Raw genomic sequence first — 21,914 nt, 5'->3', positions numbered from 1 at the left:
CCGGAGCGGCTCGGCTCTCCCCCCCTCTCCACTGCGATAAGAAAAATTCAACATTCCAGCTGCAAAGCTGCAAGGCCGAGGTGAGATTGACCCTTTTATTGCTGTGAAGAGCTGAAAACCTGAGGGAAGAGAGAGAGAGAGGAGATGCTTAAAGCTGAAATTCTGTTGTGAAGCTATGATATATCAGAGTATCCTGTTGTAATTTCATGAAGATATGGGGGGTGGAGTGTTCAACTCGTGAGCAAAAGCACCTGCGCCAAGATAGGCAGATGCTGACGCAGCTGTAATTTCATGAGAAGTTTGGACAGGGAGAGATGGACCAGATGAGGACTTTTGCTCCAAACGGGAAAGGAGAAGACCTCAGTTCCTAGAGATGCTCCCAGAGATAGTCTTAACGATGAAGATGATGAAGACCCTTTGCTCCCAGGGAGGGAGAAGGGCCTCTGTTTTTGTTTCTGAACGGCTCAACCTTAAAATTGTACCCCAAAAAACTTCAAGAGTGGACCCTCGAAAGCAGTTGCGGGAAAAGCTGCAAGTCGGGGGAAGGGACTCACACGCAGGCAGAGAGACTCCTCTTCCTAAATGGACTGAACAATATTTGGAAGTGGGCGGCTGGCTCGTTGTGATAATGTTTTCATAGCATGAGCAAGAAGAGACTTCTCTTTCTAAATGGACTGAACAAGGTTATTATGGCAGTGGTAAACAGACTGAACATCTTAAGAGTTGTCTTTTTACATTGTCAGTGGGAGAAGGGAGGAAGGTGGGAGGAGAGTTCTGAAGGTGGTATAATCTTTTTTTTCTTTTCCTTCTTTTAGGTCTGTTAATAAACTTCTTTATATTCTTTCAAGTTTGGTGCCTGCTTTGCATTTCTCCTAATTCTTATCTCACAGCAGATAAACGGTAATGAGTATTTTGGACCAAACCACTACACTAAAATTGGTGTTTCTGCCCGGTTACAAACCGAACCCGCGACACTCCCATATTGTGTTGCGTGAGGTTCAGCTCTATGAACAGTTTTCTTTATCTACCCTGTGCAGTTCGAGTCATTATGAAAAAGGCAGATTACCTCTCCCTGTTTTTCACCACCACATCTCACTCTGTGGCCACTGAAAAGGCCTAAAGCTTCACCCATCCAGCTCACAAAAAACCAGTTTATTTTGTGCCCAAGCCAGGTAAGGGAGAGGAAAGACCTCTGCACTATTTTCAATTATTAAAATGTGTATTTTATATAATTGACAGCATTGTTTTGTGATCTTAAATTTGTTGTGTTGCTAAGTTTTCATGTAAGATGGCAAGTAAAATGTTCTAATTTCTTAACCTGGTTGGGAAAACTTCCTTACCTATGTCTGAAAAATAGCCTTTCTTAGTTCCATTAAAAAATTAGTGTGTTTCAGTTTTGAAGGCTTTGTATCCGCATACTTTCATTTAACACAGCTCACTTCAATGCATCTTCTTGTCAATATCAATGGAAACTCATATAATTTAATCAGGTTTGAGTTTTGCTGTCTAGATGGTCTCCTGAGGCAGCATCAGGGCAAATGCGAGTTTTGTATTATCCTCAGTCTGCTCCACTGCATTGTCTGCAGTGTGATTTCCCTCGGTGTAGGAGAAGACCAAATCCAGCGTGCATCAGGTGCCACTGGAAGGCTGCAGGGCAGCAGTTTGTCGTGGACGTTAGCGTGAAGCACCTTATCACATTACTCTGCCTTACCACGTTAGGTTTTTTTGTCATTTTGGGCAAAACCGTAGACAACTGAAGGTCAGATGGTAGTTAAATGTTCTGAGGCTGCCCTGGGGTTACTCGCTGCGGTAAAAGATGAAGGGTGCAGTTCATATTCATATTTGTAGCAGTTAAAGTCTAGAGTTATAGGATGTTGCTTTATTAGTGTGGGGGGAATTAGCTCAAATGGTAGAGCGCTCGCTTAGCATGCGAGAGGTAGCGGGATCGATGCCCGCATTCTCCACTGCTGGTTTTGCTCCTGGGGGGAAGTAAAACTTGCATCCCTGTGAGTATTTCAGAAAGTATTTAAATACAGCCTGATGCGTGTAGTGAGAAAACGAAATGCCGTAATGGGCTTTATTTCGTGAACGGCAAGTAACAAACCGGGGTTCTTTTTTTTGGTACTACATACACACAGCTGGAATCATGTCTGTTCCAGTTTGCCTTGTTTCTTGCTGCTTGATTTGGAAATGCTAAATTAAATACTACAACTTTTGCAATCGAAGCTGAACGTGGTTTTGTTTGTGAGCAGAGAGGCCAGAGCAAGAGGGGAAACTGCATTCTACGTGTGGAGCTGCGGTTTTAAATGCTCGCAGGGGATCAGAATTCCACAATGCCCTTCCCTGGTCTTGCAGAGGGGAATTAGCTCAAATGGTAGAGCGCTCGCTTAGCATGCGAGAGGTAGCGGGATCGATGCCCGCATTCTCCAGGCTTTTGCCAAACAGGAATTGAGCCACACTACCAAACAGAACGTGTAACTATTATGGGTAAATGTTAATTTTTTTTTAGTTGGAGTAAACCGGCTTTTTTTCCTTCCTCCTTTCCTTCCTCTGTCCTTACTACCTAAATCAGGCTTATATAACTGTATAGGTCAATCCTCTGTTGTAACAGTTGACTTCCTGGACAGTGTAAGTCAAATTTAGCAGAAAGAGAATGCTGCAGTATGACATTTTTCCATGTTAAATGAAAAACAGTGTCGTGGTTTAACCCCAGCCAGTCACTAAGCCCCACACAGCTGCTCACTCATTCCCCCACCAGTAGGAACAGGGAGACAATTGGAAGTGTAACAGCTAGAGAGCTCAGTGGTTGAGATAAAGGCAGTTTTCTAGAGAAAGCAAGAGCCATGCACACAAGCAAAGCAAAACAAGGATTTAACTCACTGCTTCCCCCCTTCTTCCCCCCACTTTATATGCTGGGCATGATGTCATATGGTCTGGAATATCCCGTTGGTCAGTTGGGGTCACCTGTCCCAGCTGTCTCCTCCCAACCTCCCATGCCAACATGGCAGCACAAGAAGCAGAAAAGGCCTTGGCTCTGTGTAAGCCCTGCTCAGCAATAACAAATCTCTGCATTACCAACCCTGTGTCCAGCACACATCCAAAACACAGCCCCACAACAGCCACTGTGAAGAAAGTTAACTCTACAGGATCCAAAATCAGCACACAATGGATGAATGATGGTTAGAGACCTGAATTCGTGTGTCTTGATCATGCCATGGAAGTAGTTTAGGGAATGCTTGTTCTTCCCCAGCTGTCCATTGTGATCCCTGCCCAGATATATAGGATCTTCTTTCACTAATGATCTTTATTAAGCTGTGGTATGAGCTGCATTGGTCAATTTAAGTTTACAGGTAAAAGCTGTAAACCTCCCAAGTCTGTGTCCTAGAAAGCACCCTGCAGCATCCATGTCTTTTAGCTATGGCCTGTGTGCAGGTTATAATTAAGCTCCTTAGACTTCTCTCCTACTTGCATTTTGCAGAGCTGCCTATGAGAGGCTAATGCCTACCACACTTCTGTTAGATCTTCAGAGATAACCTTGAGAATCTAACTGATTCACTGACTTCTCCCAACACCTTATTAATTTCTTCTGGTCCTTCTCCAGACATTATCCGTTTCATTATGTGTGCACTTTCCCCTGACCCTTCCAGGAGCTGCACAGCAAGTGCAGCTTTTTAGATCTCAGTGACCAGTGATGCTAATTTTGTTGTGTCTTGAACGTTAACTGAGCACCTCACAGCGTGCAACAAGGCCTTATTTCCTCACATTTTGTGTCTGTTCATGGGTAAGAAAATGTGTGTGGAACTAGAAAAATTTATTATTCCATTTCTTGGCGTGCCTCTGGCAGCCAAAAACTTAACCTTCTCCTTGACCTCTCAGGCATACCTGAAAATTCATAGCATCGCCAAATGTGACTACTTTCAGTATGATCAGTAGATAGCATTGTATTTTTCTATTAAAAAATCAGCAATACCAGACACTTGGGAATATGATTGTACACAAGCTACAAGACCTTGTTCTTTCAGGACTGATTTATGTTATTACAGCAAAAGTGGGTATCTTAATTTATCCAGTCATAATTAAAATAATTGAAGTAAAGAAATGTGGTTTTAAGTAGAATCTATCTACCTTTTTTACGTTGAGGATACTTCTGCAGTACACTCAGGTCAAACAAAACAAACAAAAAAACCAAAAAGCAAAGCTCCTTTCATGCTCTCACAAAGAACTTCCAAAAAATTGCAGAATTCTAGACTGAAAAGTGCTCAGCACAGGACATGCTGATTTGTACTTGAAATGAACACAGGAGTCCTTTTAAGACAAATAATTTTATTTCAGCTTACAGCAATGCTAATAGTAAAAACTGCAGTTACTAAAAAGTCACTGAGGATGAATTTTTACAATTCAATTGCAGATACAGGCAATACTGTTAGCATGCTCTAAAAAACCTCATAAAAACACAGAGGCCTTGACATATTAGTAATTACATTTAGCTAGAATGTAAATAGCATTATTGACGTGAGGATTTTTCAGGTATTTCATAATATCTTGTAATGACAGAAGTGCCACTTAATCATGACTACCCTTGTCATAGCAAATGATAGCCCAAGCTGTGAAAATCTTGCAGAGTGACAATATAGTACGGCAAAGTGAAGCCATGACAGTTGGCTGGCAGGGACAGGCTATGCCTGTCATAGCCGATGATAGTCCCAAATCTCAAAGATCTTGCAGACTGACACTATCTTGAGTGAGGCGAAGGTCATGACAGCAGGCTCTCAAGCACAGGGTAACTCACAGCAGCCTCACAGTCTTTCCAGTCACAGTCAAGAAGTCCTCATCAGCCAAGGCACGAAGTGCTTCTTCAAACATTTCCTTCGTGACAGCCTTATAGAAAAGGAGCAAATCAAATAAAGATGGGGAAAATACTTCAAACATAGTAAAAATGCTGTACTTTCTATCAATTTTCTAATATTTTTATTTGAAGTTTTCATTGCTTCTATTTGAAATTTGAAGCCTGGCCTAGAACCTTGGAGCTGAGTTTGCTAATTCCAGAAGCCCTAATAAACTAAGATACAGCAGATTCAAGTCATTTGTCTGTAACAGAACTGGCTTTCAGTCATGCCAACAGAAATTGTTCATGTTTCCATTTCCCTCCATAATGCAATTTGTGGACAAGATTGTTCATTTGGAAAAAAATGCTTTTAAAAATTAATGGAAATGTAAAAGCAAAGCAGGAAACTTACTGTATCAGACTGTGCTCGGAGATCATCCAAAAGCTGTTGGTACTTCAAAGATGGTGCTTTACCCTTTGATTGGATGAGCTTCCGTAAGGCTTGGGCCAATTCCTCTTTCCGCTTACGAGCTGTTGCGCTCATCCCTTATAAAAGCAAAGAAAATACCTTTTAGCAATCAGCTAAGGAGGACAAGGTTAAGTTACATTTTAAAAATTACAAAATCCCAACAGCGGCCCTGCTTTAGCACTACGGAAGCACAAACCTGTCGTGAGGATGGAAATGTCCACAATTCCAGTCCTTGGATCAGTAGCAGATTGTTTCAGTGCTTCCCGATGGAGGCGTTTTGCTTCCTCCACATCAATTGTTTCAACCTTCTCCGAGAAGCGCACCTTGGCGTGTGCCTCCGCCAGCCGGATCAGAGACTCCAGCTGCCGGGGATACGCAGAAACCATTCCCCTGCCACTGCCAATCTTCCTCATGTCCACGTACGCCTGAAAGGGAGGCAGTCGTTACATATCTCACTGCAAATTAATTCTTTTTCCTGCATCCCCCACCTCTTATTTCAGAATACAAGCAATTCTGGCAAGGCATCCCAAATACTGCATTTCTGCTCACGCACCTTCACAGTTCTTCTGCAGTGATGAATAACCACATCACGTAACTTTTTTCCATTATAAAGCAATTAAACTATGGTAATGAATCACGTTTGAATCACTTTAAAATTCTGGATTAGTCTTATGTAGCAGTACTTGTGTCTATGATGACACATTTATTTTGCTTCAATACAATTTATTGTGTTTTATGGGATGGAACCAAACCAACCTATCTGAAAGCTAAACATTAGAACGCAGAATGACTTCTCATTTGATCCCTCTTTCCTTTAGAGACCTTCTTTTTTTTTCTTCAAGGATCTTACAGAAAGTTGTTATGTAGGTAAAGAGGGTACACACAAGGGAATTTCACCACTTCTGACAAGTCAGGGAAGACTCTGAATATTCTTAGCAGCAATTTCTTTACCTCAATAAGGGCTTGGCTTGCTTCTTCACCTAATCTGGGATTTACATAACTACGAGCATATGCAATGTAATCCTTCAGTACTGCCATATCCATGTATTCCTCCTCCATCTTCTCTTCACTTTGGTAGTACAGCGAAACCAAATGGCGAGCAAGGCGTCTGTCATAAGCTTCATCACGTGGATCCAACATCAAAAAGATCAAGTCAAATCTGAATGGGATATGATCCAGTATTAGTGTGCTTTCTTGTCATTTAGGTACTTGGTTTAGGAGGGTTTGATTTAACAAGTACAGGTAGGAGTTACTAGACTGTTAATTCCTACTCTAAGTAGGAATTGCTCTCTTACACCAGAAATTTTTCTGGAATTCTCAAGGTACAGAACAGCATAATGGATTTGCTTACACCCTAAGGACTTGAAATTTTGAAAGCAAGGTACATTCTGCAAAATTCAGATTCCCTGTTCAAGGCTGACATCTTTTGTTTCCTTAAAAAATCCACATCCTCCCCCCCACCCCCCCAAAAAAAGCTGCACCTGCCACAAACAAAAAATCCCACACACATAACAAATGCACAGAACAAACTTGCTGGTAAAGATATTTCCATGAAAGGTAACAGCAAAAAAATGTAACTAAATAAATTATAAGTAAGTCAAAAAGCACTTGCAGTTTAATCCTGAAGAAAATGGTTTATAATTTTACAAACAATATATTCAACTAGTCGCAACTATAAGCAGACATGGATAATCCATTTTTAGCCAGCCATTTATTTTTGTAAGCTTAAATCCGATAAATGGCGGAATTGAGATCCACTAGTTTCATCCAGTACACCTGTACTAAGGTACCATTTGTCATTAAGTGATTAAATTAAGGAGCTCTTAATTGAAATTTAAGCCATAAGTGTTCTCAGGATATCCAGTATACCATTAGTGTACTTCAAATTTAGTGTGGGAATTCTTAACAAGATGCAACTCCAGCATGTAGTTTAATTTTCTGTCAGCAAGCACTAAATGTAGCTCTAACAGCTACTGCCCAAATGATTGACTAGCACTGCTACCTCCTCAGCTGAATTTTGCAGAGCAACATGAAGCAGGCACAGATCTTAGGATTCCACCACCTCTGCTGCAAAGTTCCCTGCTCATCAGTGTTTCACTTTAAAAGCTTTATGGAGCTAAGAAAAGCATCCTGAATTTTTGCTAAAGTTATCAATACGCTAAGTTTCAGAACAGGTCTTTTCAAGGAGATGATTATGAAACAACAACATAGAATTAAATAAAAGAGATCCTACAGATCTTATCACACCTGCTGTTCAAGGTCTACATATAAGTATTAAAGGACACTTCTGTGCTCACACAGAAATTGTAAGAACAGCATTTGAAGTATGTGCTATAGAAGTTTTCCACTAGGTTGTGAACAACACAGTTGTTCTATTCTATGTAATCATCTTCAGAAGAGGAAGTGTAACATCTCCTAAAAATGACACATGGAGTGCAGTTCAGTACCTTGACAGCAGTGTATGAGGAAGCTGAATGTTTTCAATAGTAGTCTTTTTTGGATTCCACTGTGATTCTATAGGATTAGCTGCTGCTAGGATAGATGTACGAGCGTTCAATTGGCAAATAATTCCAGCCTGTCAAAAGGAAAGAACATTTCTGAAACCAGCTGAAGCTATGTGCCACCAAAACCTCCCTCCAATTTCCTGAGATCATCAATGTAATTAGATGGGTTCAGTGGTCAAAAACTGCATTGCGAAAGCCTCTGAGTAAAGCAAGAACAAAAGCCTCTAGGGAATACTTCGGTTTCATTTACCTTTGCAATGGAGAGTGTCTGTTGTTCCATTACTTCATGTAGAACTGACCTTGTGCTTTCATTCATTTTATCAAACTCATCAATGCAGCAAATGCCATTGTCACTAAGGACTAGAGCACCTGTCTGAAGAACCAGCTGCCGCGTTTCTGGATCCTTCATCACATATGCAGTAAGACCAACTGCACTTGAGCCTTTGCCAGAAGTATACTGGCCTCGAGGAACCAGGTTATATACATACTGGAGCAGCTGGGATTTGCTAGTACCAGGATCACCACAGAGAAGAATGTTGATCTCTGCACGAAAATTCCCTCTTCCTGTGTGAGTAAAATCCTTTCTTGATCCCCCAAAAAGCTGAAGTAGAATGCCCTATAAAAATGAAAACATCACTTCTTGTATAGATGTAACAGAGCAAATCCAACTGTTCAACTGAAACATCTGAAAAACAAACACTGCTAAAATTAATACAACTCAATGCATCTGGGTTTCAAGCATTAAAGACAGAAATTCTGTATGTTGTTGTAAGCAGATTTTGGTTGGAACCTGAAGAACCCCCTTTGATGACGGGTCCTTAGTTTTCCTCAACCCCACCCCCTAGATTTGATGTGCCTTATTAGCGTGTTGAGAAGGTAACAACAAATGGAATAGTCATTACTGTGTTCCCATTTCATAAGTAAAGCATTGTATGGTTTTGAATTATACTTTCAGAAACCTGTGAACTATAATAATGTATATATCTATTAAAAAACCCTCAAAGGAATATACTTGGAAGATGAGTGTTTGATGTCTAACAGTATCTTGAGACCTGCTACTGATTGGAGTTGTCACAATGTTCTAGTTAGTACCTCAGTTGACACTTTATTGGAATAGTCCCTTCTTGGATACATTTAAGTAAATGTTTTGTTACTCCATAACTCAGAGTCAACCAAATGTCATTTTAAAGCTACTCTTCTCTTGTGGATGCCTCTTTTCAGCAAGCACTTACTACGTTACAGCTATTTATTTTCCTTTGATAATCAGTAATCTGAACTTCTATGAAATGTCCAAGATGCATCCTGCAATTAAGTTGTCCCATTTCTGCTGCCTTCCTACTTTTTCAGTTATCTTCCCTCTAAATTAACACTCCTTAGTAGCTTGATAAGAATTATGCTACACTTAGCACCAACTCCACCCTGAAGACCATGACATTTTAAGACTGCTCAAGATACAGCTTTTTGAATTTTTAAGCTTCAAGATACTTTAACAACGAACATTACAAATATATATACATATAAATACGTGTCTTACAAGAGAAATACAAAACTTGTCACCTTTTTGATATCTTCATGCTCATAGATACTTGGAGCCAAGGCTAAAGCAAGTCTCTCATATATGTCTGCTTTCTTAGAAAGCTCTTTGAGCATTTCCACACGTTCCTCTGTAAACCTCTTTTGCTCTGTTTCCTCATCAACACCGTGCAGGCGTTTGGAGTCTGTCTTGCGATAGTGTATGACATCAATGTGGGTCTTATACACGGATTTTACACTGCTGACCCGTGGATTAACTCGAATGGGGACTGCCCTGTAGATACCTAAATACAAATTTCAACCACAGTGTTAGGTATGGAGAAACATGGTCATTCCCCAACACTAAAAATTTTACATGTTCCCTGGAAGAGTAGAGCTTTTCTAAACAGGCTAAATATTTTGTCATCTTATTTCTCACTGTGTCACTTATTTCTCATGTAGAAGCCATATTTAAAGTCATCTAGATCCTATTTTTGCAGATACACATATGTGTTTTACATTCCTACCAAAAGTGTTCTCAACAATGAAAGCATTTTTGAAAAAAACGTAAGGCTTGGTGCTTTTGAAATTCCCGCTCCAGTCAGCTTTTCCCCCCCTTTTTAAGTGCCAAATTTAGTAACAGCTTTCAAATGCATTTCAAACAGCTTGGGTTTTTTACAGTGGTTGTTTTAAAGCAAAGTGGTTTTTAAAATGTTGCTGCAGTATCACAAGACTTACTCTACATTACCACTCTCCTGACTGCAGACACTATTTAAGATACTGCCTCTTCTTCAGCTACAGTTTCAGAATGAAGGAATCCAGGTCAGACAGCCTGAAGATTGTCTAGTCTAATCATGGGCTCAAACTGGAGTCAGCTGGAGTCCACTGCTTGCTAAAGACTGCATTCAATCAGGTTTTGAGTATCTCTAAGGACAAAGACTCCACACAGCCTCACTAGGCAACCTGTGACAGAGCTCAACCACATAAACAGTAAAAAAAGTTCCTATTTTTACCTGGAACTGCCTATTTCATTTTGTGCCCTCTGTGTGCCACTGGGCATCACTAAGAAGAGTCTGGCTTTGTCTTCTTCACACTACTGCCCCTCCAACCACACCAAATCAGGTGTTTCTAAACATGCTGCTAGGATTTCCCCAAGCCTTCTCTTCTCCAGGCTGAGCACTCCCAGCTTTCTCAGCCTTTCCACGTACGACCAAGGCTTCTGTTATCATCACAGACCTTTGCTGAATGCACTCCTATATGTTCATGTCTCCCTTGCACTGGGGAGACCCCAAAACTGGACCCAGTGCTCCCTCAACCTGCTGGCAACACTCCTAATACAGCCCAGGAGAATGCTGGCACCACAGTCAGGGTCTATCAAGCACTGCTTCCTTCCAGTTCTGTTTTTGTCTGCAAGTCTGCTGAGGGTGTACAACACTGCCCCAGTCACAAAAGGTTTCCAGGATTATTGGCTCTATCACCTTTCCCAGGGGTCAAGATGAAGTTGACTAGCCTACAGTTCCCCAAGTCTCCTCCTCACTCTAGGGAGTGACACTGGCTTTTTTTCTAGTATTTTAGCCAGTCACCATGACTTTTCAAAGATAACTGAGTGGCCTTGCAAAGAAAGTGTCAAGCTCCCTCAGCACTAGCAAGTGCATCCCATAAGGTCCCTTTAGACACAGTTAAGATCAATGAAAAAGAAGAACGGAAATATTCAACCCAAATTTTACCTGTGACATTAACTCTGTCACCTGGCTGAACTTTATCAACAAGGTCATTGTGAGCAAAGAGCGCAACCGTATGCGGGGTCTGCCCAGCTGGCATATCTTCAGGAGACTCCTGCAGTTTGATCTAGCAAAAACACCAATTAAGTTTCAGTTGCAAAAAATCAAAGCTTTTCCACAGAGCATATAACAGGATTTTCTATTAACACAGTCTTCAGCATCATTTTCAATCAGGAACATTGCTCAGAAACAAAATACCCCCACCCAAACAGCAAAACTGATTACTGATTAAAAGAGAGAATGAAAATGAGAATTCTGCTGATTGCTACTGGCATGGCTAAAATGCTGCTACGAACAAGGCACACCTAGTCTAGACAGAAGTGGATATACTGTAGATAAAAGGGCTTCCATACAGAAACATTAGAGGTGTACATACTTCATTTCATCCTACTAATGCATTTCTTCTCCAAAGCAGACTGTTTTCACTAAGTTGTTTAACCCATTTCCACATTCCAAAACACTTTTTCTTTTCAAAGCTTTCAATCTCAAGACATGTAATTAATGCTATTGATGATTTAGGAGGGTGGGGGAGCAAAACCTAGCAACTGTTTCATTTTACCCACTATTAGCTGCTACCTAAGCCAACATACCATCTGTTTGTCAGAGAACATGGATCTGTTGTGAATCAGCGCCATACTGTGCGTTGTGTTACAGTTCTTGCACACTGATGGTTCTGCAATCCTGCCACGGTCAATTTCCACTCTGGTGGTGAAAGCGCAAACCTGGCATCTAAAGAATGCTTCCTGCATCTCAGGAATTAACTGGGAGCTTCTGATAACCATGCCACTGATGGTGATGAGTTGATCAATGTCTACAAAAATATAGAGATTCATGTCATGACCTCATACTCTGATAATTTAAATAACCTTCAAAATTTCACATTACAATAGTTTTTAGGCAGGAGGCAGACAGTCAGGTTACTATTATTTTGTTTGAGCAAAAAGAATCATGAATGCATAGTACAAATATTCTAATTTACAGGATGTATGTATGCAAAATATGTATGCAAAATTATGTATGCAAAATAAAGAATCCTTTGCACCTGCAGTACCAAGAACATGAATAGTTGATGATAGGAGAGATTTCCTTTATGGATAGATTATTCTGCATTTGGGCTCTAAAGCATTTGCTTTTGAAACACACATATGAATGGAAGACATTGGTGTGGATGGACTACAGTTTTATATAGTCCTAACGTAATTTTATGTTAGTATTCACCACGTTTATGAAAATCTTTAAGATTCTTTTCTAACATGGTAAGAAAAAAGTTTACCTTCAGGGTTTAGATTTCTCATATTCCTGGTCTTCAGTGCATTATATGGCCTTACTTGAATTTGATGCTCTAGTATTGAATCAGGGTAACGATCAAAAAAGATCTCATTGGCAGCCATGTCAAATGTTGGGATAACTTCCTGTATAAAAACAGCTTACAAGTTAAATCACAGAATGAAGCAATTGTGCATAAAGCATTTTATGTGCTGCTGATCAGCCAGCAATGACTATAAGTTACGCCATCTGAGCATTTTCCTATGCAACAGAAAACCTGCTGTTCAGATCAGATTTATTCATTCACTTGAGTATTGCAAAGGGTGGGAGGGAAGTACAAGACTGGACATTGCAGTTCACCAGCTAACTTCGCATGCACGAGGTACACACTGTGTCTATGATCATCTGCTATGAAACAAGACATTTTATATTCAGTAAAATAAAGTAGCCACTGAGATTGCACCGAACACACACAGTATGCACTGCATTTAAACAAACATTTTAAAACCCAGAAGTATTGAAGAGCCACCTGAAAGCCAGAGAACAAGTACACTACTTCACCTGAGGATAGCAGATCAATTGCCTGTAGAGATTTTCATCAAATGATCTCAGATGGTCACAATTTACGTTCAGGAATGGTTCCCCAACCATATTAATCTGCAAGAGAGTTAGGAAATCTTTAGCTCAATGGCATGCAAGACTGAAAAAAGAAAAGTTGAATTCACTGCATTCCAAGTACCTCTTGAAGTCGTTGCATATAGCGTGGCTCATTAAGATCCAGGCCAATGTCTTCATCCTCTTTATCCAGTGGATTGATAAAGCGCTGGAGAAATCGCTGAACGATAGCGGTAAAAGAGATACAGACAAGAAAAATGAGCAGAATTTAGCAATACAAACACCTACTTTGTATCAGATTCAACTAATATTTGTTTAAATCAAACTAGCTTTTCATTTAAAAAAAAGGAAGAAACGAAACCCACCTGGAATTTTTCTTTGCACGAGGCCACATTAACATCTGTTCCCCAAATAACAAGCTTTTGTCCAAGAGATTGCTCGGTTGCTACTATATCCTCAGCCAGCTGCATGGAAACAAGTTAAGCATACATAAATATATATATGTTTAAAAAGCAGCTGTCAGATACAAGAGATGAGACATCCACCTACCCCATCCGAGTGTAAATCCACTTGTCTGGCTTTACGGACAGACCCAAGATCTGGCCTCTGCCTGACCGGAGTTCCTCGTACACCACTTCGTGGGGTACCCTCTACCCTGGAGCTGGGTGTGCCATAAGTCAGAGGTGAACTGATGTCGAAGTCAAGAGGAATAGCTACAAAAGGAAGTGTTTTGTAATGATTATCGGCATTTTTTACTTCTAGAGCAGACTAAAATTCAGGCTCTGCATTTGTCTCATTGTTCTTTTAACTCTGCTGTCATAGAATGAGTAGTATCAATGAAGTCCAGTGCTTTGTCAAAACACACAATAAAGATGTTGCCAATCTACCTAGAACTTTTCTTTGTATTAACAGCTCTTCTCAAAGATCTTAAGTTCTAATAAAGCTTCCCTAGAAAACTTTACAGTAGTACCGCATTTTAAAACTACATTGGAGTTCAAGCATAAAAATATGCAGAATTTTAGATTAAACACTTTTTTTTTTTAGTATTTTGGGGGCTGTAAAGCAAGTGACACAATTAACAGCTACTGGAATTAAAAACAATCTTATCTATAAAAAGAAAGGCTTTCTATAGTAAACTACCTAATTCTTTCTGCATTAGTAGTTTCATTATTTTATTCTTTCTAGAAGAAAACTTTAAAACAAAGTATAATCTCCGATACCCATTCCCATGCTAACTGGAAGCTACGATAGAGGTCTTCACCCCAGACACTGACTGCCCTCCTGTAGCATTCACTACACTAAATTCAAATGAGAAACATGAGACAACACTCATTTTTTCCTCGAGTGTTTTTCAGCCGGATCCGTTCCCGACGCTGGCTCGCCCCACGGCGGTGCAGGCGGCCCTCCGGGCTGCATCCCCGGGGCCCGCACAGCCACGGAGCGCCCCAGCTCCAGCGTACCGGAGTGGAGGAACTGCGGCGGGCTGGAGAACAGCGCATCGGCGGCGCCGGGGCTCTGCACGTCCGCGGGCGGGGACGTGGGCATGGGCTGCAGGTCCCCGGTGGAGGTGGAGTCGTCTGTCCGACGCTTCTGGGAAGGAGGAGAGCGAGCATCTTGTGCTGCAAGACACAAGCAGACCCGGAGCCGGCGTTACAATAGCCAGGCCGCCGCACCAGGCGGACCGAGGAGGGGGCTGGGACAACACCCCCGGGGCGGGCGGCCCCTTTCCCCCGCAGCACTTACGAGTCGGTGGGTTGCTGCCCCGGCCGCGTTTGCCCCGGCGGCGGCTGGGAGTGGAGGCTGGCGACGACATGGCGCTGCTGCGGCTCCCGCGGCGGTCCTACCTGAGGGTAGGGGGGTCGGCGAGAAGAATGAGCGCGACGGGCGCTCCGCCACCGGCCGAGCCCCGACCGGCGGGGTTGCCTCCCTCTCCTCCCCTCGCCAGCCGCGACCCCCGCCCGGTGCCCCCACCCACCTGCACTGCCCCACAGACGCCGCCACACTCCGCGCCAAAGCCAGCGGCGTCCGCGCGCTCTCCCGGGCTTTCTGGCCAATGGCGAGGCGCGATCGTAACGGGAGCGCCCAACGAAGGCAGAAAGGGGGGATGCGGAACCGAGAAGGAAAGGAGGAAGGAGATTAATCCTCTAGACCCCCGAAGTGAGAGTTTCGCCCCACTCGACCTGCTCCAATAGAGAAAGAATTATAATTCAGGTTACTACCTGTGGTACAGGGCAGAGGCTGCCCTCAGTAATGGCACATCGCTTCCCCCCCCGCAAGCTAGAGTGGAGCTGCCCTCACCATACCGAATTTCGCGGCAAAACTAGAGTTGTAGGGAGGCGGGGGGAGGTCGGAGCAGCCCATTCTCTGGGGGGGGAGGAGGGAACACTACTACTCTATCCAGCATTACTGTCCCGTTCGGGGCTCCTCGGTACAACTGGAGCTCCTGGAGCGGGTCCAGCGAAGGGCAATAAAGATGATTAAGGGACTGGAGCATATCTGTGATAAGGAAAGGCTGAGGGAGCTGTGCCTGTACGGTGTCGAGAAGAGACGACTGAAAGGGGACCTCATCAGTGTCTGAGTATCTGTAGTGAAGGTGCCAAGTGGATGGAGCCAGGCTCGTGTCGATGGTTCCAAACAAAAGGACAAGAGGCAACAGGCAGAAACTGGTGCACAGGAAGCTCCATCTGAATGTGAGGAAGAGCTTTTTTACTGTGCAGGTGACCGAGCACTGGAACAGTTTGCGCAGAGAGGGTGTGGAATCCCCCTTACTGGAAATACTGAAGCACTGTCTGGGTGCAATCCTGTGCCTGCTTGAGCACTTGACCCACTGGGGTCCCTTCCTGCCTGACCCATTCTGTCATTCTGTGTGTGCATGTCCTGAGCCCATCCTGCGACAAGAGACATAAAAACGCTCGAAACGCTCTTCCCTGCTGCCGGCCCTTATTCCGCTGGGAATGGTGTGGCGGACGAGCTCAGCAGTGAGCATCCCCCGCGGCTGGCGTTGGATGCGGCGGGAGGCGGGCCCTTCCCGCCCGCTTCCTTGCCCTGGTTGCCCGCGGGGCCGGGGCAGCATGGCTGGGGTGCAGCAGTGCCTGCTCCAGCTGCACCGCTGCCTGCAGCCCGGCGATGCCGCCGGCAGCGCCCTGCACGGATACAGCCTGCTCCGCAGCCTGGCCGAGACCTGCGTGGCCAGCATGGCCAGCAGCGAGCAGGGTGCGCCCGCGGGCCCGGGCCCGGCGGGGCGATCTGAGCGGGGCCTGGGGAGGGCTCGGCGGCGGCACACACGCACCGGAGCGGGGCGGCTCCCTCCGTGCTGCGCTCCATGCTTTGTGTCACTGGTGTGGCATAAAGGTGGATTCCGAGGGAGGGGGGTCTCTTGCCCCAGATAACCATCCACCGGGGTAAAAGCACTTCGGTGCGGGCCTCTGTGCTGAGCTGCCCCAAGGCTGGCTTTCCGTCGGCCCTGAGCAGGGGCGGGCTCCGGTGCGAGGGCGAGGGCCCGGGCCCCGAGGCCATGGGGAGGTCAGTAGCACCCACACTTGTTGTGGTTTTTCTGGTGACAAGCGTCAGTCGTCCCCAAGGCGTCAGGGCACCCTTTGCATCAGGGGATGGGCTGGGTGGTGCACATCAAACCAACCACCTGATGGTTCCTTTGCCTCCCTGCAGCGCTGCACCTGTCCCTGGTGTTTTCCCAGGAGCATGGCTTACTCGTCTTTATCCACAGATCCCTCACCATCGAGGAAGTAAGTTGGCAAACTCCAAAGTAGCGTTTAGGTAGTGCTATATGAACAACATGTTACATACTTAAATTGTTTTTTTTAAACTTTCCAGTTTCGAGATTGTAGGGAAGAAGCGTTGAAGTTTCTTTGTGTCTTTATGGAAAAAGTTGGTGACAAAATTCATCCTTACGCCTGTAATATTAAGGTGGGTAAATGAAAATTATTTCCTAAAAGTGTCTTTGCCAGATAGTTGAAACAAGTCTGGTGGGTGTCATGTCATAACACTCATAGCTATACTTCACCCCTCCCAGTCAGCCTTGCCCATCTCTAGTGTTCGTGTTAGAGCTGAAATAATTTGTTTGACATAAAGTAATTTATACCACAGAGCGGTGTGGAATCATTTGTTCACCTATAGACTTAATATAATTAACTTTTCTTTATAGGACATAGTAGGTATTGTTTCGGAAAATCAGTTATTTTCGTTGGAAACAATAGTTGTAACTTCTAATTTGTACAAACTAAAGTGACAATTTTAAGTGTAAACTTTTAAATGTTTTTGTAGGTGGTGGTTAATTTTAAATACCAGGTTTTTTTAAATTTCTCCTGAGAAGTTGTTACTTTTGCAATATATATAGAAATTGGTGGTAACTACAATACCTGAGGTTGCTGAAGTCTGGATTGCTGAATAGCTGTATGCTGCTTTGCATAGAAATGCTTAACAGCACCACTGAAATTTTTGTTCTCAAATTAGTAGCTACTGATTGTAAGGAATGATACTACTGAGGTAGAAAGTTTGCTCTGTGTGCCTTTTACTGCAGAAACTGCAATTTCTTTGCTTGAGCTGGGATTTGTTACTATGTCAGACAGTGCTGCAGTATTGTCAGTGAAGCCACTTCCAGGACTAGGTATTGTTTTAATCTTTTTAAAAAGGAGGTAGAGGAATGTTGTTATCTTTGAATTTTCACCTTTACTTACAAGTATTATAATCTCCGTTTTTTTTTCCTTTGTAGCAAACTTGTCTTAGTGTCTATACAAAAGAGAGAGCAGCAAAATGTAAAATCTCAGCACTGGAACTTCTGATTAAGGTGAAATGCATTTTATAAATTTCTCTTGTTTGTAGAAAATTGGCTGTATTACTATAGTTATACTATATCATGCAGAAAATCTGTATCACAGAGTCGCAGAATAAGCTGAGTTGGAAGGGATCCACAAGGATCATGGAGTCCAACTCCCAGCCCTGCACGGCACCATCCCCAAAAGTCACACTATGTGCCTGAGAACACTGTCCAAACATTTCCTGAACCCTTGTGTGGTGCTGTGACCACTTCCCTGGGGAGCCTGTTCCAGTGCCCAACCACCCTCTGGGTGGAGAACTGTTTTCTGATACCCAACTTAAACTTCCCCTGGCACAGCTTCAGGCCATTCCCTTGAGTCCTGTCAGTGGGCACCAGAGAGATCAGTGTCTGCACCTCCTCTTCTCCTCATGAGGAGGTTGTAGTCTGCAGTAGCAGGAGACTAGTGATAGCGTCATATTTAGATGTTAGAAAAAAATACGTCTTAACAACAGATTGTCTTCAATATTCTCCAGTAGGTTCCTTAGATGTGGGCATGTCATTCCTTCATATGTTAGAGCAAAATACAATTGTTTTGGGGGCAATTGCAGATCTCTCTCCGTTTATTACGATTATTTAAGGAGAAATTTTGCTGTTGAATTGCATTCTTGCTTTAAAATACTATGTATTATATATGCTATTGTAATATAAGATAAAGTATTTGAAAGGTGTGGAGGAGGAGGAGCACTTTTTTTCCAGAAATTTATTTGCTGTGCAAGACAGTAGTTCCTTTGAATGCATTTAGACCCTTCTTTTGTAAATGCTTTTATGCCTACATAGGTTCGTTTGAGGAACTAAAGTCCCTTCTGAGTTACTCTGAGTCAGTTCTCTGAATTGGATTGGCTTTATACCAGCAGGGAGAGAAATGCAGTGTGATAAAAGCTACTGCAGACTTGTTAAGCATGTGCTCTTGTGGGGTTTATGTATACATATCTATAAATCATACTGCGTAAAGGTTTTATGTAGGTGATCTGTGTATAATCTGTATACTATAAACGAAAAGTTGTAAATTTTGTATTTATGCGTATATAGGAAGGTAGTTTGTTGTTAAAGTAGATTGCATGCCATTACTCTTCTTTGGACAAGTCACCTTAGATCTCTCTCATTGAATAGCATACTTGTTTACTTAATCTGAACTTACATGTATGAACTGTGTTTTTATTTAGACCAAGTAGTATCGGGTTATTGATCTTAATGTTTTTCTTTTTCTTTTTTTTTTTTTTTTTTAATCTATCATAGTTGCTTCACAGGTTACAACGTTCCTGTCTGATGGAAGAAATGAAAGTTAGAGAGATATTTAATAAATTTTATGGGGAGCTTGCTGCAAAAAGTAAAATTCCTGGTACAGGTAGGCTTTAGTTTTTCTTAGATTGTCAACCTGTACTCAGCACTGGTGAGGCTGCACCTCGAGTCCTACATTCAGTTCTGGGCCCCTCACTACAACTAGGACATTGAGGTGCTGGAGCGTGTCCAGAGAAGGGCAGTGGAGCTGGGAAGGGTCTGGAGCACAAGTCCTGTGAGGAATGGCTGAGGGAGCTGCAGTTGTTTAGCCTGGAGAAAAGGAGGCTCAGGGGACACCTTGTCACTCTCTACAACTACCTGAAAGGAGGCTGTAGCCAGATGAGGGTCTGTCTCTTTTCCCAGGTAACAAGTGACAGGACAAGAGGAGATGGCCTGAAATTGCATTAGGGGAGGTTTAGATTGGACATTAGGAACAATTTCTCCTCTCAGAAAGGGCTGTCAGTCATTGGAACAGGTTTTCAAGGAAGTGGTGGAGTCACCATCACTGGACATGTTTAAAAGATGTGTAGGTGTGGCACTTGGGGACATGGTTTAGTGGTGAGACGTGGCAGTGTTAAGTTAATGGTTGAACTTGATGATCTTAAAGGTCTGTTCCAGCCTAAACAATTCTATGATTCTAAAGCTCTTTGTAGTCTTATTCTAACCCTGGCTAGTGTTGTCCTCAAAGCTGCAGTTTTAGTGTGATAGTTCCTGCGTTGATCACCTGTAATGTGAGCTCATCAGTTCTGCCTTGCCTGATTATATTATTTATGGCATATTACTATGAGCTCCAGTTTGATCATCTTGGCTAGTTACAGCTGAAATCTTGTCTTGACAGGTCTGCCCCTCATAAAACTTGCTGTGCCTGCATAGAATCCTTCAGTCTGAATTCAAGCCTATAAACTTCTGCTAGCTGTTGGCCTTAACAAGGGCTTCCTCAGTGGATATGGCATTTAAATCAGTTTTCTGAGCCCTGTTTAAAAACAGTAAATGTGTTTAACTAATTGATGTGAGAGGAGGATGCATCTCACTTTATAGTATGTAGATATATAGATGTACGTGTATACATAAAAATATGTCTGTCCTACACTTTAATCACGAATTAAACTGTCAGGGATGGTTGTCTCATGGATACAAGTTAATAGGAATTGCACTGGAAAAGTTGAAGCAATGATTTCAGTAATTAAGATTTAACAATATTAAAAATTACTTTCTAGTATTGGAAAAGATTTATGAGCTTTTGGGAGTTTTGGGAGAAGTCCAACCTAGTGACATGATTAACAACTCTGAAAAACTATTCCGAGCTTATTTGGGAGAGCTTAGAACACAGGTATGATTGGAATTTCTTTTCATTCTTTGGTTTTTTGCTTTGGTTTTTTTGCATTGCTTTGGTTTTGGGTTGGGTTTTTTTTTTTCCTTTGAAGTGTATAGCACTGGGTGTTGGAATACTACTGTAGCTAGTACAGTTTGTAGGGATCTGACTGGACAGTCGTAAATGCTTCCTTAAGGAGTGTTTAAGTTTGTGTTCTCTGGTTCTGAGAAGCTTTCAAATTAAAAATTCAAGGCCATCAGTAACAGACAAATGAACCAATTTGCTGTGTGAAAAGATGGCATGTGATGATCGTTCCCCAAGAAATGTTATCTTGTCATGCACTGGTAGTTTCTGATTTGTTCTCTACTAGCTGCAAAGTCCTTGCACTTGAGGTAAACATCACATTTCTGCTGAACTTTCATATATTCTGCATTTTTAAGTACTTTTAAGACTAGTGTATTTTATCCACGTTTTGGTATGGTTGGTCCTGGTGGAACATTTCCGTGCTTTTCAAAGGATCTCTTACGCTTCCCTCCAAATGAAGTGACGCTTAGGAGTAAAAATGTTTCCGTGGAATTGTTTCATAGAGTTGGGTGCTGATGTAACTATTAAGTTGAAAGAAGTTATTTAACTACACTTGTAGGAAATGGGAAGCCTTGGTGTAAATTTATCTTAGCTTGAGGGTATTTTATTTTTTTTCAGATGACATATGCTACGAGGGAACCCAAGCTACCTCTTGTAGCAGGTTGTCTGAGGGGACTGGGTGCACTCATGTACAACTTCACCAAGTCTGTGGATGAAGGTATGTTCTTTTCCTATGTGAAAGGCAGTTACACATTTTGATAGAGTTTTACAGAAAGTCATACATACATTTAATTATTATACAGCCATAAAGTAGCACCATTTCTGTGTGTAAACTCAGAATTAAAATTTCCATGCTGGCAGGTAGTTTATGCAAAATACACAGTCCTTGTTGTCTGTCTTTGTGTGAAGTGGCCTCATCAGCGTTTTTCTATATGTAAATGTTTCAAGTGCTATTTTCTGACCGCATATTGGGCAGCTGTGAGAGCCACATTGAAGCCGAATGCAGTTTGTATGGAGATGTGTTTCTCTTAAAGAGTCTGTTAAAACATGGGTATTCAGAAAAATCAGCTAATATAGATGTACAATTTTTTTCAAATTCAAGAGTATTTCAGGAAAAAAAAGTCTCTTTCTTAAAATGAGATATATAAGGCTTTCCAATATCACTTCTTCATACCAAGCTTTGTTAAAAATATCTTAGTCTTCACTCTGCCTACTGTATGTCATTAGTGAAATACTCACTATTGGATTGTTTCACAGATCCTCAGACTGCAAAGGAGATTTTTGATTTTGCAATGAAGGCAATCAACCCACAGGTAAATCTGCTGCATGTTAATTGTTCTACAGTTAGCCCTGGTGAAGAGTAAATCACATGTGACAAACCTTTTCTGATATTACAGGTTGATCAGAAGCGATACGCGGTGCCTCTGGGTAAGA

General features: G+C 42.4%; 2 protein-coding genes and 2 non-coding genes across 5 annotated transcripts in view; 3 read left to right on the top strand and 1 right to left on the bottom strand.

Annotated features, from left to right (window-relative positions):
• The first annotated feature begins 1,891 nt into the window (after window positions 1–1,891).
• TRNAA-AGC lies at window positions 1,892–1,964 on the top strand. Its single transcript has one exon. It is a non-coding gene; the product is annotated as a tRNA-Ala (tRNA).
• Window positions 1,965–2,356: 392 nt separating this feature from the next.
• Window positions 2,357–2,429, top strand: TRNAA-AGC. The gene has a single exon. It is a non-coding gene; the product is annotated as a tRNA-Ala (tRNA).
• Window positions 2,430–4,306: 1,877 nt separating this feature from the next.
• MCM4 (minichromosome maintenance complex component 4) lies at window positions 4,307–15,031 on the bottom strand. The gene is made up of 17 exons (XM_048287010.1): window positions 14,948–15,031; window positions 14,716–14,816; window positions 14,433–14,591; window positions 13,522–13,685; window positions 13,338–13,436; window positions 13,097–13,192; window positions 12,919–13,014; window positions 12,365–12,503; window positions 11,682–11,902; window positions 11,038–11,158; window positions 9,356–9,615; window positions 8,049–8,414; window positions 7,742–7,869; window positions 6,246–6,453; window positions 5,491–5,719; window positions 5,238–5,371; window positions 4,307–4,878 (listed from the first exon to the last, which is right to left on the bottom strand). Exons 2-17 carry the CDS (start codon window positions 14,783–14,785, stop codon window positions 4,786–4,788), a joined length of 2,583 nt encoding a protein of 860 aa, XP_048142967.1. The 5' UTR covers window positions 14,786–14,816; window positions 14,948–15,031; the 3' UTR covers window positions 4,307–4,785.
• A 987-nt stretch (window positions 15,032–16,018) lies between these two features.
• The window catches only part of PRKDC (protein kinase, DNA-activated, catalytic subunit), an 82,772-nt gene continuing 76,876 nt past the window's right edge, over window positions 16,019–21,914 (top strand). Inside the window, exons 1-9 of one of the 2 annotated variants that reach the window (XM_048286567.1) lie at window positions 16,019–16,185; window positions 16,639–16,715; window positions 16,804–16,896; window positions 17,702–17,776; window positions 19,043–19,151; window positions 20,302–20,414; window positions 21,099–21,198; window positions 21,738–21,793; window positions 21,878–21,908. In XM_048286567.1, coding sequence (XP_048142524.1) covers window positions 16,044–16,185; window positions 16,639–16,715; window positions 16,804–16,896; window positions 17,702–17,776; window positions 19,043–19,151; window positions 20,302–20,414; window positions 21,099–21,198; window positions 21,738–21,793; window positions 21,878–21,908 — 796 coding nt within the window. In that variant the 5' untranslated portion in view covers window positions 16,019–16,043. The remainder of the gene's footprint in view (window positions 16,186–16,638; window positions 16,716–16,803; window positions 16,897–17,701; window positions 17,777–19,042; window positions 19,152–20,301; window positions 20,415–21,098; window positions 21,199–21,737; window positions 21,794–21,877; window positions 21,909–21,914) is intronic. The other variant, XM_048286566.1, reaches the window with a different exon arrangement.

The sequence above is a fragment of the Corvus hawaiiensis genome, chromosome 26 (genome assembly GCF_020740725.1).
Source record: "Corvus hawaiiensis isolate bCorHaw1 chromosome 26, bCorHaw1.pri.cur, whole genome shotgun sequence".
Lineage (NCBI taxonomy): Eukaryota > Metazoa > Chordata > Aves > Passeriformes > Corvidae > Corvus > Corvus hawaiiensis.
The sequence above is the reverse complement of the archived record's forward strand: the minus strand, read 5'-3'. Positions and strand labels throughout refer to the sequence as shown.

Bases quoted from the DNA above. Each gene is read 5' to 3' on its own strand.
- MCM4 (XM_048287010.1), bottom strand. From the start codon at position 14,785: ATGTCGTCGCCAGCCTCCACTCCCAGCCGCCGCCGGGGCAAACGCGGC. The intron at 11,159-11,681 runs GTATGTTGGCTT...TGTTTTTGCTAG, and splicing joins TGTTCTCTGACAAACAGATG to ATCAAACTGCAGGAGTCTCC. The intron at 7,870-8,048 runs GTAAATGAAACC...TCCTTTTGACAG, and splicing joins AGACACTCTCCATTGCAAAG to GCTGGAATTATTTGCCAATT.